This window comes from Mus pahari, chromosome 16, assembly GCF_900095145.1.
Source record: "Mus pahari chromosome 16, PAHARI_EIJ_v1.1, whole genome shotgun sequence".
NCBI classification, from domain to species: Eukaryota; Metazoa; Chordata; class Mammalia; order Rodentia; family Muridae; genus Mus; species Mus pahari.
In genome coordinates, this window is record NC_034605.1 from 44,017,728 (window position 1) to 44,032,920 (window position 15,193).

Here is a 15,193-nt window from a genome sequence, read left to right on the forward strand (position 1 = left end):
CTTTGTAGACCAGGCTGGCCTCGAACTCAGAAATCCGCCTGCCTCTGCCTCCCAAGTGCTGGGATTAAAGGCGTGCACCACCACTACCCGGCTGGTTGTCAACATTTTTAACCCTTGTGTACCTAGGTGCAGCAATACCATGATACAAACCTACAAACCTTTCCCACTGAAAACCCACATGGCCAGTGATTCTAACCAGACATTCAATACCACCAATTGTTTCAGATGTCTGAGGTAATAATTATCTTCACTTGATGGATATACAAAATCACATCAAGTAAACCAGTAAGAGATTCATAGAAAACAAATACCAGCTTCCACTCCGCTCAGAGAAGAGATGTAACTATATGCAAACGCTAGGGACAACTATAAGACAGCACACATAGGCACTATACATTATCTAAATCCCTGTGAGCAGCCGTGCTTGATCAACGGCTTCAAGTCCTTTCCAAAAGAAGTTTGAAGGGAAGACTGTCATTGAGAGAACAGAAAGGAAACAGGTCCAGAGGGGAAGCCTGGTCCAGAAAGCATCCAGCATCCAGTCCAAACAAACAAACAAACAAACAGCACCTTCTGTGCAAACAGAACAGCAGAATGCCGCAGAAAAACAAAATCAGCTGAAACCTGAAATGCCGCCACTGCTCTCTTCCCACAGCAGGAAACTGCCAGCAACACTCAGGGTTTCTTCAAGATGGGGTCCCCTGCAGCCCATTATTACCACCCATCATTACCACCATGGCTGCTGCTCTCTGTGCCGTGCATCTGAGAAAATTGGTTACTTTCAACTTATTTCTAGAAAGAGAATTCATTCCCTAACCTGCAGAAACCCTCACAAGTCCGACTTTTGTTGTTTTGTTTTTGTTTTTGTTTTGTTAATGTTTCTCTAGTTGAGTTTAGCGGAGGGTTATGAGGCTGGTGACCAAACTTCTAAAAGGTCTGTTACAGATAATAGATATCTATGTACAATTATAAAAAATTATAATGTTTAGATGACAAAGTCAGACATAACTCAGCAGAAGACACATTATTACTGTGTGCGGTCTTGATGATACCCTATGGACATAGACAGGAAAATGAGACAGCCAAGAAACTCACCGTGTTTGTGGATAAATGCCAGCCCCTGTAGTATTTGATACATAATATTTCTGATGACTGACTCAGGGAACAGTTTGTTTCTGGAAGAAATGAATAGTCTGTCAACCAAGAAAAACTGAACAAGGCCTGGTGCCTTGGTAGCTTCTATTGGCTAAATAACGAATAGAGCTGCAGTGCTAACTGCTGTAGGTTTAAAGGTGAAAATAGTGATTTTCGTTGTTGTTTTGATGTTTCAGAAAAACCTCAAATCCAACAGCCAGTGCCTTATACAAATATTCAGGAGTTAAAATCTATGCTGACCCAGTAAGAGCAAAATACGCTGGGAGAACTACCAAGATAAATACACAGCTACTCAGGCTTTGAGAATAAGACCTGCATGCTTTAAGTCCCTGTTGTTTTAAGACAGGGTCTTGCTGTATAGCTCAGGCTGGCCTTGAACTTACTACCTTCTTGCCTCAGCCTCCCCAGTGTTGGGATTCCAAGCTTGTACTACTATGGCCCGGCATGCTCCAGTTCCACACTGAATATTGATACGATCCAATAAAAATGTAGTTAAGCTCTACACTTGAGAGCCATGTTTAATTTTGCCAGCAGCTACATTTAACAGAAAGCGAATGAAACAGGAAACGTTAAACTTACTTAAATTTTTTATTTTAAAGTTTACTTGGACTGTTGTATAAAAATATCAAAAGCACATATTTATATAAATATAAAAATGCATATAATGTGATGGGTGATAATAATCACGTATGTATATGCACTATATAACGATTAAATCAGGTTGAGGATTTGTGTTTCGAACACTTATCATCTCTTTATGGTAAAAACTTCAAAATCCTTTCTTCTATGTTTCAACCTAGGCAATTTGTGATTCTTACCTATAACCATTATCATGCCATAGAAACTCCAGAACTTTTTACTTCTTAGAACTAATTTTTGGATCTTTCCTCGTCTCTATCTTTCCACTTAGTTTTAAAAAATGCCCCTATTTCAACATAGAATCAATTGTGAGATCTGGACTTATGTAGCCCAGGGTAGCTTTAAAGGTGCTACATAGCTGAAGATGACTCTGACTTTGGGTCTTTCTTCCCCCACCTCCCAAGTGCTAGGATCACAGGTGTGAAGTTACCGTGCCTGACTAATATAAAATCATTTATATTTTTTTCATACTAAGTTTACAAAACTTGGTGTACAATTTAATTTGCACCATAGCACAGTTTATTGTAAGGGCTCAAACGTCACATGAGGCCAGCGGCTACTACCTTAGATGTGGCACTTAGATAACACCCTTGGTAAGTCCCAATGAGGATTAAACTAAGGGTACAAAAGTTAATTTGTCAGGCCTAAAATGATCAATGCCTGAATATTAAAGTGAGGACCTCCTGTCAGCTGGTTACATTAAGTTTTATGACTCAGGTATCTCTGATGACTTCATCAGGTAGTTTGTGGCCAACAGGGTGGATGGATGTGGGCGTGTGTTTACTTGCAGAGGCCAGAGGTCAGTGTTAGGTGTCTCCATCCATCGCTCTCTGCCTTGTTTCTTTGAAACAGGGTCTGTCACTGAATCAGGAGTTCACTCATTGGCCAGACTGTTGGACAAATGAGGTCCAGAGCCCCGTCTGTCTCCGTCCCCCATGTTAGGGTTGTAGCCATCCACCGGCCTCTCCTATGTGGTTCGTGAGGATCTGAACTTGGCGCCTCATAGCTTACTCTGAGGGCGCTTTACACTCTGAGCTGTTCCCCCAGCTCCTGGCTCGTCTCTTCTTGAAAGTTATTCTATTCCTTTCTCCACTTACTCACAACTCTTTATAAGATGCTCGAAAGGGCAATAAAGACAAGGTTCTCCGTTTTTGCCTACAGTCAGCTCTACTCTTGAGCATAGGCTGACTGCCTCATTCTAAAGGGGAGGGGTGATTGGACGTTTGTATGATGCCTTCGAGTTTGCTGCGGAGGAACTGCAGTGCACTGGAGAGTGGGAGTGATGTCATAGCTGGTTCTTCAGTGTTGAATGCTACTATTTGATGAGATGACAACATCAGCCCATTTAAATCTACCTCTTCAAGTTATAAATCAGCTCATCATCAAGGGCAAGGTACTGAAAGAGTTCAAGGGACTCATGGGGAAAAAAATGGCAGGGAAAATATAGCTTTTGTAAAATAAAGACGTACCTGTCTTTCATCAGCTGATAGAGGTTTTCTTTCATATATTCAAATATAAAATAAAGATGGTCATTTTCTCTGATAACTTCTTTTAGTTTAATCACGTTGGCATGATTGAGTTTCTTCAGGGACTGTAAAACAGGATAGCAGTATTAATTCTTAAAGGACATTTAAAGACCTTATTGATGCTAGGTACCCCGGGTACCTGTCTATTTCTCTTAGATTCATAAATAAATTACGTGTTAAGATCTATAGGAATTTAAAAAGATCTTGGGGCATTCATTTAAAGCAAACAGTAAATGACGTCAGCCATGAATGTTAAGTGGAAAGGGGACCAAGCAACAGCAGCTGCAAGTCGGTCCCTTTCCCTTTTCTAAGGCAGGTCTAACTTTTTCTTCCTGACTTACCCATGTCAGACACCAGGCAAAGTATCTAAAAATCTCACCCAAGCCACACAGCATAAAACACAAGGCAGTGTATGCCATGATTTAAATGTGTGCTTTTTCGTTGAGAGTGTGAGCTTTGAAGTCATCTTTAAATAGAAGAAAGCCTTGTTTTCCTAACACGGGCTTCAGGACTGTAAAGGAAGGGAGTGGATGCAGTTATCTTCAGGATGTATTTCAAAGAGTCTAGGACAGTGATTCTCAACCTGTGGGTCGCAACCCCTTTCAGGGGTTGCATATCGGATATTTAGATTATGATTCATAACAGTAGCAAAATGACAGTTATGAAGTAGCGATGAAGTAATTTTACGGTTTGGGGTCACCACAGCGTGAGGGGCCGCAGAATCAGGAAGGTTAGGAACCACTGTTCTAGAATAATCTCGGTGGCTGTGCTCAGATGCGCTGTGCTGCTGGGGCCTTGGCCTCTTTACCTTAACTTCTCGCAAGTTCATACACTCATCCCAAGAATAGAACTTTCTCTTCATCCTGAAATAGACGAGGGGACATTTAGTGTTCGCGACTGAAGGCTGCAAGAAACGAATTTCACAACCTCTGGTGCTCCTGAGTATGGCTTCGCTTTAGGGAACATTCTTCCTCCCCAGAAGCAAATCCTCTTCTCTGCTCCCATCTCACAGCGCCCGGTCTGGCCCACCATCCTGCTTCAACACCGTCATGACCGCCCCTGAGCTTCCTTTCTGAGTGAACTCCTAACCAATTTTAGTCAGTTTAATTGTGATTTTTTTAAAAGTGCGATTTATTTCCTCGAATGTTTCTTTTCTTTTTGCAGCTTAAGAGATAAACACCAACAGTACACTTCAGAGATGGAGTAGAGCGAAGAGTTACAAAGTTTGGTAGCAAACTCAGTGAAGGATTTGACCTGACAACTTCACATTACTGCTGCAGTTTTGGATAAGAGACCAAAAAAAATAATTTAAATCAGGGAAAGAAACAAAAACAAATAAAACAAAACCACGAGTGATCCAAATTTGGACAGAGTGGTCTCTTCCTTTCCTTTCCTTTCCTTTCCTTTCCTTTCCTTTCCTTTCCTTTCCTTTCCTTTCCTTTCCTTTCCTTTCCTTTCCTTTCCTTTTTCCTNTCCTTTCCTTTCCTTTCCTTTCCTTTCCTTTCCTTTCCTTTCCTTTCCTTTCCTTTTTCCTTTCCTTTCCTTTCCTTTCCTTTCCTTTCCTTTCCTTTCCTTTCTTTCCCTTTCTTTCCTTTCCTTTCCTTTCCTTTCCTTTCCTTTCCTTTCCTTTCCTTTCCTTTCCTTTCCTTTCCTTTCCTTTTTCCTTTCTCCTTTCCTTTTTCCTTTCCTTCCCTTCTTCCCTTCTTCCATTCTTCCCTTCCTTTCCCTTCTCCCTTCTTCTCCCTTCTCCCTTTCCCCTTCCCTTTCTCTTTCCCCTTCCTGTTCCCTTTCCCCTTCCCTTTCCCTCCCTTTCCCTTCCCTTCCCTTCCCTTCTTTTCCTCCCCTCCCCTGTGGGGTCAGGGCGGTGGGTGGGTAGGGTCTGACCCCACCCACCTTTCCCACTTTGCCCTTTACCTACCCTTTCCCCACTAGAGAGAGCAGAACTCTGTTTAGCATGATAAAGTAATTCATTCTATTCCACATACAGCAGATAGACTGTATTTTTGTGTGAATGGATTTTCAGTCATCAAAAGGAACAGGGGACAAGAACAACTCTGTGCTAGGCAAGGAGGTGTCTGCTAGCACTTGGAACAGAAGCGGCAGAGCTCTGTGATTCTGAGGGCAGCCTGGTCTACATAGTGAATTCCAGACAGCCAGGGCTACATAGTGAGACCTTGTCTCAAAACAAAACAACCTTCCCCCACACCAGACCAGACCAGACCAGACCAAACCAAACCACACCACCCCACAATGTCCTTGACCATATTTATTAGTCTGACTGTGTGATAGTTGGTCTTCACAGTCAACTTAGCTGCATTTAGAACCTTCCAGGTGTGTGTATAGGAAGATGTTTCCAGAAGGGTTTAATTGAAGAGGGAAAACACATCTTAAATGTGGGTGGCCCCAACCCATAAGCTGGGATCCTGGGCTGAATACAAAGAAAGTAAAAACGATCTGAGCACCAGAATTCATCTCGCTCTACGTCATAATTGCCGGTATTAATGTCCAGCCTGTCATCACCACATCTTCCCTGTTATGACAGACTGAATCCCTCCTCCAACCAAGAGGCAAAAATAAACCTTCCCTCCCTCAGTTGCCTTTGTCAAGTCTTTAATCACAGAAAAGAGGGACTGATACAATCTACAGATGATTTATGGATCACCAGGAAGCTCAGAGTTACTCCATTAACTGGGCTAATTGCTATAAAGCAGGGCCTCATAAAGTTATAGTGCACATATCTGCCATGAGATTGACAGCTAAAGGGAGGTCAAGGTGTGGCTGCACAGCCTGGGTGCAAATTCTCGCTCGGCTGCCCATGGATGCATGGCCTTGCATGGCTTCTCCACGGCTCAAACACCTTTCCATAAAGACAGGCTCCTGTACTACAAAGCATATTGAAAACATAGAGGCTATCTTTATTTTTGTGAATTATCTTTGAGTCATGAAGAGTGTCACTGCTAGTATTTTAAAAGTATCCTTATGGAATCAGAATTTTGTTTAGACTCATTCAGGCCCCATAAGGAAGCTAATGAAGCAGCTTAATGAGCTCCAGAACTTACCCAAAGGCACTTCTCAGGGGGTGGGTTTCTAGAAAGTTGCTACTTTCCAAAAGAGAAATCTAATATCATGGCTTTAAAGTAAAAATCAATTCAAACAAAGCCATCTAAGAGAACTAGTTTAATAAAATGATTGTGCTATCCTAAAGTGCACCTATGAGATGACGATTCTTTCCAGTTCGATTGCAGAAGTGTAAAAGTCTTGAGATTGGTGAGATGGCTCAGTGGGGAAATTGCTGCCACGTCTGACGGCTGGAGTCAGAGGCCCCTAGACTAATGTGGAAGGAGGAATTACCTGACTCCTACACACTGTCCATCGACTTCCACAGGCACACTGTGACATGCAATAATAACACATGCAATCATTTTTTTTTAAAGTATCTGGTCTTCAGAACTCAGGTAAAAACATACCCAAGTTAACTTTCATAATTCAATAGACACTCAATAGCTCTGACTTGTGCAATCTTAACTCTTCTCCCATGCTTATTAATATGGTGCCTTCTTTGCAGCAATATCTCCCTAAGGGGACAGTATCCAGCCCGTGGATAACTCTGCCATTCTCCCTGACCCATCTGTGCTGTCTTCACATCCTTTTGCCCACTCTAGCAAAAGGGATTATCCTAATATTCTGAGTTAAGTTTTCTTTTTTCTTTTTCTCTTTACTATCTCTCAATATTTTTCTTTTTTATTAGATATTTTCTTTATTTGCATTTCAAATGCATCCCCTTTCCTGGTTTCCCCTCCAAAAACATGATATGCACTCACTGAGAAGTGGATATTAGCCCAGAAGCTCAGAATACCCAAGATAAAATTCACAAACTACATGAAACTTAAGAAGAAGGAAGACCAAAGTGTGGATACTTCGATCCTTCTTAGAAGGGGGAACAAAATACCCATGGAAGGAGTTACAGAGACAAAGTGTGGAGCAGAAACTGAAGGAATGACCATCCAGATACTGTCCCACCTGGGGATCCATCTCATATACAATCACCAAACTGAGACACTATTATGGATGCCAACAAGTGTTTATGGACAGGAGCCTGTTTATAGCCGTTTCCTGAGAGGCTCTGCCAGTGCCTGACAAATACAGAAGTGGATGCTCACAGCTACCCATTGGACGGAGCACAGGGTCCCCAGTGAAGGAGCTAGAGAAAGGACCCAAGGAGCTGAAGGGGTTTGCAGCCCCATAGGATGAACAACATATGAACTAACCAGTACCCCCCAGAGCTCCCTGGGACTAAACCAACTAAAGAAAACACTTGGTGGGACTCATGGCTCCAGTTGCATATGTTGCAGAGGATGGCCTAGTCGGTCATCAATGGGAGGAGAGGCCCTTGGTCTTGTGAAGGCTCTATGCCCCAGTGTGGGGGAATGCCAGGGCCAGGAAGTGCGAGTAGGTGGGTTGGTGAGCAGGGGGAGGGGGGAGGGGATAGGGTTTTTTTTGTTTTTTTTTTGTTTTTTTTTTGATGAGTTTTCTGTTTCAAGTGCTTTGTGGACTTTTAGTTCTAAAGATCTGCAGCTCCTTCTCTGGGATTCATGACTTTAGGTTCCTCCTACTCCTCTGCCACACTTCCTCTCACGACGCTCAGCTACTCAGCTCTCGAGAGTCCCTAGAAATGTTCTTTCTTGTTTAAGTATTCTTCCTTCCTCCTTAAAATAATAACAGCAACAATAATCCATGAAGTCCACCCTTGATGGGAGTGGTTTTCAACCTACAGGTTGTGACTCCTTTGGGGGTTGAATGACCCTTTCACAGGGGTCCCCTAAGACTATCTGCTTATCATTTATATCAGACGCTTATATTACAAGTCATCACAGTAGCAAGATGACAGTTATGAAGTAGCAACAAAAACCATTTTGTGGTTGGCGGGGTCACCACAACGTGAGGAGCTGTATTAGAGTCTCAGCGTTAGGAAGGCTGAGACCCACTGGTCTATGGGAAGCCTTCTATGATAGTCTGCTGGCATTCGCCTCTGTTCTCAAGACCAATCCTCCCCTCCCCTCCCCTCCCCTCCCCTCCCCTCCTCCATTTATATTGTGACTTGTGGATTTGTTAGCAATGTGTCAATCTTGTCTTCATTTTGTCATGAGCACATATATAGTAAGTATATAGTAAACGTGCAACAATTAACTGTGATGCATGAAGTTTTCCTGTTTGTGAGGTATGTGTGTGTGCACAGTGGCCTGTGTACTATGTAGCTAATGACGACCTTGGCTTTTTTTTTTTTTTTTTTTGCTATTTTTCGAGACAGGGTTTCTCTGTGTAGCCCTAGCCCTGGCTGTCCTGGAACTCACTCTGTAGACCAGGCTGGCCATGAACTCAGAAATCCGTCTGCTTCTGCCTCCCAAGTGCTGGGATTAAAGGCGTGCGCCACCACCGCCCGGCTTGACCTTGGATTTCTTATCCTTCTGCCTCCTCCTCCTAAATGCAGGGATTACAGGTGTGCATCACCACACTCACTTTATGCTGGGTAAGCTCTCTACCAACTGAGCTACATCCCCAATAGAGGCGCACAAAGACTTTTTTACTATGTGAGAAAAATAAATCCCTATATCTTACATTGATTAAGCTTTTAGTGTGCTATTTGCCAAAAAGCATTCTATATTATGGTTTCTTCTCTTCCCTCAGTATATCTGACTTCTTCTAGAAGGTGAGTTCTCAGTGCTACTGAGCCTTTACTTAGATCTCTCACCAGAGACCAATCATCATTATAGGAGACTAAAAGCTAAAAACGACCACTGTTTTTTCTCCCTAGAAGAAATATTTTGTTGTCTTAAAATCAAAAGATGGTAATCTTCCACGATACTACAAAACCCAGTTCCCTGTGTTAATCTTCTACCCAAATCTCCAAAATCCAAGGCCATGAAGAATATTGTGTCTCTCCTTCCAGGCCTTTAGAGATATTTTTATGAATGAGCCTGCTTGTGCATGCTAACATGTTTCTTTCTGTAGCTGAAGAATTGTAATCCACATGTATGTGCATGTACAGACAGTTGTTTGCACATGTATGTGCATGTACAGATGTTTGTTTCTGTGATCCCCACACATCCTTTCTTCCGCTGTCTCTTTGAGCAGTTAGGATCTCTGAAGTGATCCAGATGAGGAAGAAAGGCAGCAGCTATTTGGCATGAAGAGCAACTTTCAGGGCCCTGCTTCTGGTCTTTTCCACCATCCTGATAAGTTATATAGGCTCCATCACATTATGGGAGTTTCTTTTCATTCCTGTTTGCTAAATGTTTTTTTAAAAAACTGATGACTAAACATCAAATTTCCCTAGGTCAATTTAATAACCTTTCATTCATATTAGGGCATATTATATACTTACTTATTTGGTAGCAATCAGGAAAATAGCATATCTCTTTCAGAATTCAATTTGACAAGTCCAACCTTATTCTTAAAGAATTAGTAAGGTCTTTTCTGTCCCCATGTTTAAACTTAAGAAATATTCACCATCTCCAGTTTTATCCCAAATGTATCAAGCATGCAGACTTACTTGGTTTATTAATGCAATATAGACTTTCCTTTATATAAGTGTATTCCTTTTTGGTAAATCTATTTTTTTCTAGAACAGCGTTTCTCATCAGCTGAACTACCTTGTAGTCTGGACTGAACCTCACTTCCTGATGCTGCAGGTTCTCAGGCAAAGGAGAGCAAACACCCAAGCTTTGCCCAAAACCCGCGGCGGGGCACACACCTCTTGATTGCCACCAGCTCTCCAGACTCATTGCTCTTGCCCATCAGTACACTCCCATACGTGCCGTCTCCCAGCTGCTTCATGGTTGTGTATCGATTCATCTTGGGAAGAGGGAATCCAGCAGAGGTTGTCGACGGAGATCTCTTCCTTGTCGAGTGGAACTCTAAATACTTCTTTAATGTGTGGTCCTCCTCCTTTTTGTTGCTACACTGGAGACAGGCTTGTCATCATTAAACACGGCTCCTCCTCAAGATCAGGCAGGCTCATGAGATACAGCAATAAGGAAGCTGGCAAAGAGACACTTCGTCCATTCTTATGGACACCCTGGGAAAAACCGAAGCAAAATGTTTTCAGTACAGAGTCCCTGCAACACACTGACCGACATCCTAGACGCATAAAAATTAGAGCTGATATAGAGGTCATTGTTAGAGGTCATCTGTGCACTGTGGAAGGCAGTTCACATCCAAGAGACTCACAGGCAGCTTGATGCTTCCCGGTGCCTGCACTGGGTGATCTATCCATGACTGTTCAAGGTGGGATCAATGTTTTGTGGGATTCTCTTTTACTCGCTATCACCCATGCTGTTTCAAAGGAACCAGGGAAAAATCAGACAGCTGAACCACATCCATACTTGGACGCAATTTTTGAATTACCTCATTTGGTATGCTAAATTTAAATTGTATTATTTATTTCAAAATCCCCAGTGGGTTACAACTGTCCAAACCTGGCAAGGTAAATATAAAACAAGCCGTGGAGAGAACAGTAACACAGAGGAACTTCTTACTTCACTTAAATAACATGCCACTATCTTTTACATGAAACCAAGAAACATTTAAGTGCAATTATGAATACAAAGAAATAGGAAACACAAACCCTATTAACATACAGGCATGTGAGGTAGGCAAGCACAGAAGACAGGTTAGCCTGGGACTTGATTTGGCTTTGGGTTATACGCACCCACCCTCTCTCATAATAATGCACTCGGCAGTTCCTTCACCTGCACATACTATGCGCTCAGGACCCTTTCTAGATAATGCGCCTAGTAAAATCATAGCCCCCCCCCCCCGAGCCCCCTGGCACCAGGTCACACGTGCTTCCATCTATGGATAACAGTGTAGCTTTTTCCACCCCCTAGTAATAAAAGGAAAAATGAAATCTAACAGTTTCTATTCTACTTAACTCTATTCCCAACATATACTGGGCACAAAGAATAGAGGGGCTGATGTGGCCCGAGGCGGTGTGCATGCACAGTGATGCAAAACTGTGTCCTCAAGGGAACTTTCATGTGACTCCTCTACTTACCATCCAAAGCCCATGCATATTTGGGCATGCGTGTGATTATAATAAGAAACATAATGGGGAGGAGCAGGCACAATAGACAGAACGAAAAAATGATCCAATCTAGCCATCAAAACTGAGAACCATGCCAGTGTTGCCCCAGAGTCACCAGCGTCTCCTCCTGAGCCCTGAGCAATTTGAGTCCTTGAGCACCCCCACTCACGAGGCTCACTGTCAACCCTGACGCTGGACCCCTCTCTGATCCTTAATCTCGCTTTGCTCTCAGTGAAGTGACTTCGCTGTTGGCAAGTCTGTGTGAGCTCTCACTGTCAATACTTTGGGTAAGAAGCAAAGAACCAGGAGACACCCAACCTAGACCCCAACCACCAGTAGCCTATGTATGCATAGATATGAGCACACGTGGTTATTTGGGAATATATGTGATTGCATGGGATGGGATTTAAGGGGCACACCTGCAAAGCTGCATCTCACTGAATTATTGAGTCTGGGTTAAGAGGATTGGGGATTGGGGCTGGAGATGCTGCTCCGGTGGCAGAGAGCCTGCCAAGCACGCTCAGAGCTCTGGGCTGGATCCCCAGGACCAGCTGGTGCAGGTACCTGGAACCTCAGCACTCGGGAAGTGGAACCAAGAAGATCAGCAGTGCAAGGTTACTCTCCTCTATACAGCAAGCTTGAAGACAGGAACACAGGAGCCTCAGTCTTCAAACCAACCAACCAACAAACCAACCAACCAACCATCCATCCATCCATCCATCCATCCATCCATCCAGCCAGCCAGCCAGCCAACCAACCAACCAACCAAAAATCAAACCAAGGCTCAAATCTCCACCTGGCTTCCAAATTCCTACATCATAGTTTGAAAACCTTTTGATGGACGATAACAACTAAAAGAAGGGCAGTACAGCTCCAGAACACTATGAAACTTGAATATACACCTCTAAAATGATTTATTATGGGCCTGAAAGATGACTTAGTAGGTTCAGGTGATGGCCACCAAGCCTGATGACCGGAGTTCAATCACTGGACCACGGACCTATGTTAGTGGAAGGAGAGAAATGATTCCCACAAGGTGTCTCCTCCCACCTCTCTCTCGCACACACACGCGTGCGCGCACACACACACACACACACACACACACACACACAAACACACGTAATAAAACTATTTATTTGTGGTACAGGGCATTGAACACAGGACCTTGCATGTGCTAGGCAAACACTCTACATCTGATCTGCATCCTCAGCCTGGAATATGTATTTTCAAAAACTTTGAACTTCTCCCACTACCAGGTCAGCTTTGTAATTATTATAGCAAAAAGAAAAATGAAAAAAAGGAAAGAAAGAAAGAAAGGTCGTGGTGGCTGACAGACACATTTTCTCTTGCAACGGAGAGAGCAAAACAAGTGAAACAAAAAGCTTGGCCGAATGACTGCTTTTCTCATAATTTCTTCGCGATCACAACTGTGCTTTGTCCTAAGGACACGTGGCTGGCATTAAGATGACGTGGGTCTGGTAAATAAATGACCTGCGTCATCCGGTGGCAACGTTCTGATGCTCCTGCATCCTCTCACCAGCGACAGCGGGGTGCTCGGATACCCCTGCTCACTTCTTTGCACAACAGAAATCCCAGGAAACTTTCTGGAAAGGAAAGGAACTCAATTATTTGAGGCTTTCCATCTTCCAGGTGTTCAAGCCGCTGAAACAAACCCTTGAAGTCCCTGAAAGTCATTACGTCCTTCATTGACGACAAGGGCTTTCCTCAAAATGATTGCTAGTCTTCACTGAAACTAGTATAGTCGGTAGCTTAACCAAGAAATAGAATTAACACAGAGCAGGAGGGTCCAGTTCTGCCCTTTCTGTACAGAATCTGATAGTCCTCCCCTGACTGGCCACGCCCCATGTGGCTCAGTCCAGTCCCTACTTGGTCATGTGACTTGTTCCAACCAATAAACTATGAAGAGAAGCAATGGGGCCAGGGACAGGACTGTCCCAGCAGGCTGCTGTTCAGCATGGGTCCTGGGGTAAAGAAGATAAGCAGAATGGGGACAGTGCAGCCAGTCAGGGATGGGAGAGCGAAGCAGGCCTTGAGGTTGCATCATTTGTCACTAGAGTAACAGTGACCAACAAATAACCCAGCATCACTATAGCTCTCTGCTCATCCAATCAGGACCTGTAGTATCACCCCTCTCGACCCCCCCACAACCCCCTTCAGTACAGAGTCCAGGGTATGGTTCCTTACTGCATTTAATGGTCAAATGGCTATAGAGCTTTCAAGTGAGTTTTTTGTTAAATAACTGGAATTTACTTTTAAATATTATTTGAATGTTGAATAATTGCTTTATATTATTTTTTTAATTTCAAAAATACAGACATGCATTAAAATAATCCAAGAGGCAGAGCATAGCTCCAGACCAGGGTCAAGTCCTCTCCTAGGAGTGTGTGGGAACAGAAGTGATTTAGGTTTTAAATGTTTCAGAACTTTGGAATGTGTACATATACAGGTGTTGAAGAAACTTAATGATGGGGCCCAATTCTAAGCCTGAAATCCACGAATATTTTGTGTAAACCTTTGCCACATACTTTGCAGGTAACTCTATACCGTGCTTTAGTGAACTCGCGGTTTCAGTGTGTCATGTGGCTGTCACATGAAGTAACTTATGCAATTTTCTACTTTTGGGATTACAGCCTAACACAAAAAATAAATGTTAGGTTTTTGCAACATGATGGACTTCCTATTTCTGGATTCGTTGCTCAATTTACATTTATTAAGCAGTCAGATGAGAACAGTATTGGCATATATAGATCTAATAAAAATCCATCAACATGTATGTGAAACTCTTGAGAGAGTATGGGATTTAGACATTTCCACATTTTAAAAAAGCAACATAGCAGTCACATCTATGACACCAATGCTTTAAGTAGCATCTCCATGTACCTGTAGACAAATATATGGAAAGGATAAAGAACAAAACAGATGGAGAGGGGAAGGGCCTCCTGTCATTTGGCTCCGACTGTTACAAATGAATCTACACAACTTTACTTTAAAATTTTCATTTTTCCAAGCTCTGTGGGCTTCAAAAACCATAGCTCAGAGTGCACTGGAAAGGTTCTGGTGGTCTCTCGGGCTCCAGTAGGTCTTGGTTTTATGACTCTGAAAAGAGTTTTGTGGAGCGTGCTCTGTTTCGTGCCACGTGCTATGATTTAACAGCTCACAGGCTAACACACATTTGACTCTATTCCAGTTGCTTTTGCAGTTGCTCACAGCACTTCAGATTGCTGCCCTGTCTTCCCAGCTACCCACCCCCCGAGGGGCACCTGCCTATCTTTTGGGGAAATCAGTTCTTAGAGGTTTATCAATCCTTTCTGGCTAAGTAACAACAGGGAACATTTATTTAGGCAGAAGGCTGCATCACAGCCTCCTCCCTGTTAATAAGAATGTAAAACAAACTCACGCGGAGTTGAATAAACTGCTTATGATCAACCAGAGAATCAAGGACAAAGTCGATCTGATACTCAAATTAGGCTTGAAAGTCTTTGCTTTCTGAGTATGATATCTAACTTATAACCTCCATTCTTTGGCTTTACGGTTGCTGCATTTCAAAAAAGAACAACCGAAAAGCTACACAGCCTCTGTACCATAGCTCAACAATAAGATTGCTGGAAATATCAGTATAAGAACTGTCAGTGGACTGAGGTCTGAGTCTGTCAGTGGACAGGGGCCTGTGGCTGTCAGTGGACAGGGGCCTGTGGCTGTCAGTGGACAGAGGCCTGAGGCTGTCAGTGGACAGAGACCTGTGGCTATCAGTGGACAGGGGCCTGTGGCT

At 43.2% G+C, this 15,193-nt stretch overlaps 1 protein-coding gene across 4 annotated transcripts in view; it reads right to left on the reverse strand.

The window, feature by feature from the left end:
- Positions 1-15,193, reverse strand: part of Mak (male germ cell associated kinase) — a 49,610-nt gene that overhangs the window by 30,544 nt on the left and 3,873 nt on the right. For 2 of the 4 annotated variants that reach the window (XM_021215740.2, XM_021215739.2), the window contains exons 1-4: positions 10,072-10,177; positions 4,129-4,183; positions 3,264-3,385; positions 1,096-1,175 (exon numbers count right to left, since the gene is read on the reverse strand). In XM_021215740.2, the coding sequence (XP_021071399.1) occupies positions 1,096-1,175; positions 3,264-3,385; positions 4,129-4,183; positions 10,072-10,172 (358 nt within the window). In that variant the 5' untranslated portion in view covers positions 10,173-10,177. Of the gene's footprint in view, positions 1-1,095; positions 1,176-3,263; positions 3,386-4,128; positions 4,184-10,071; positions 10,396-15,193 lie in introns of those variants that run through there. The other 2 variants (XM_021215736.1, XM_021215741.1) reach the window with 2 other exon arrangements.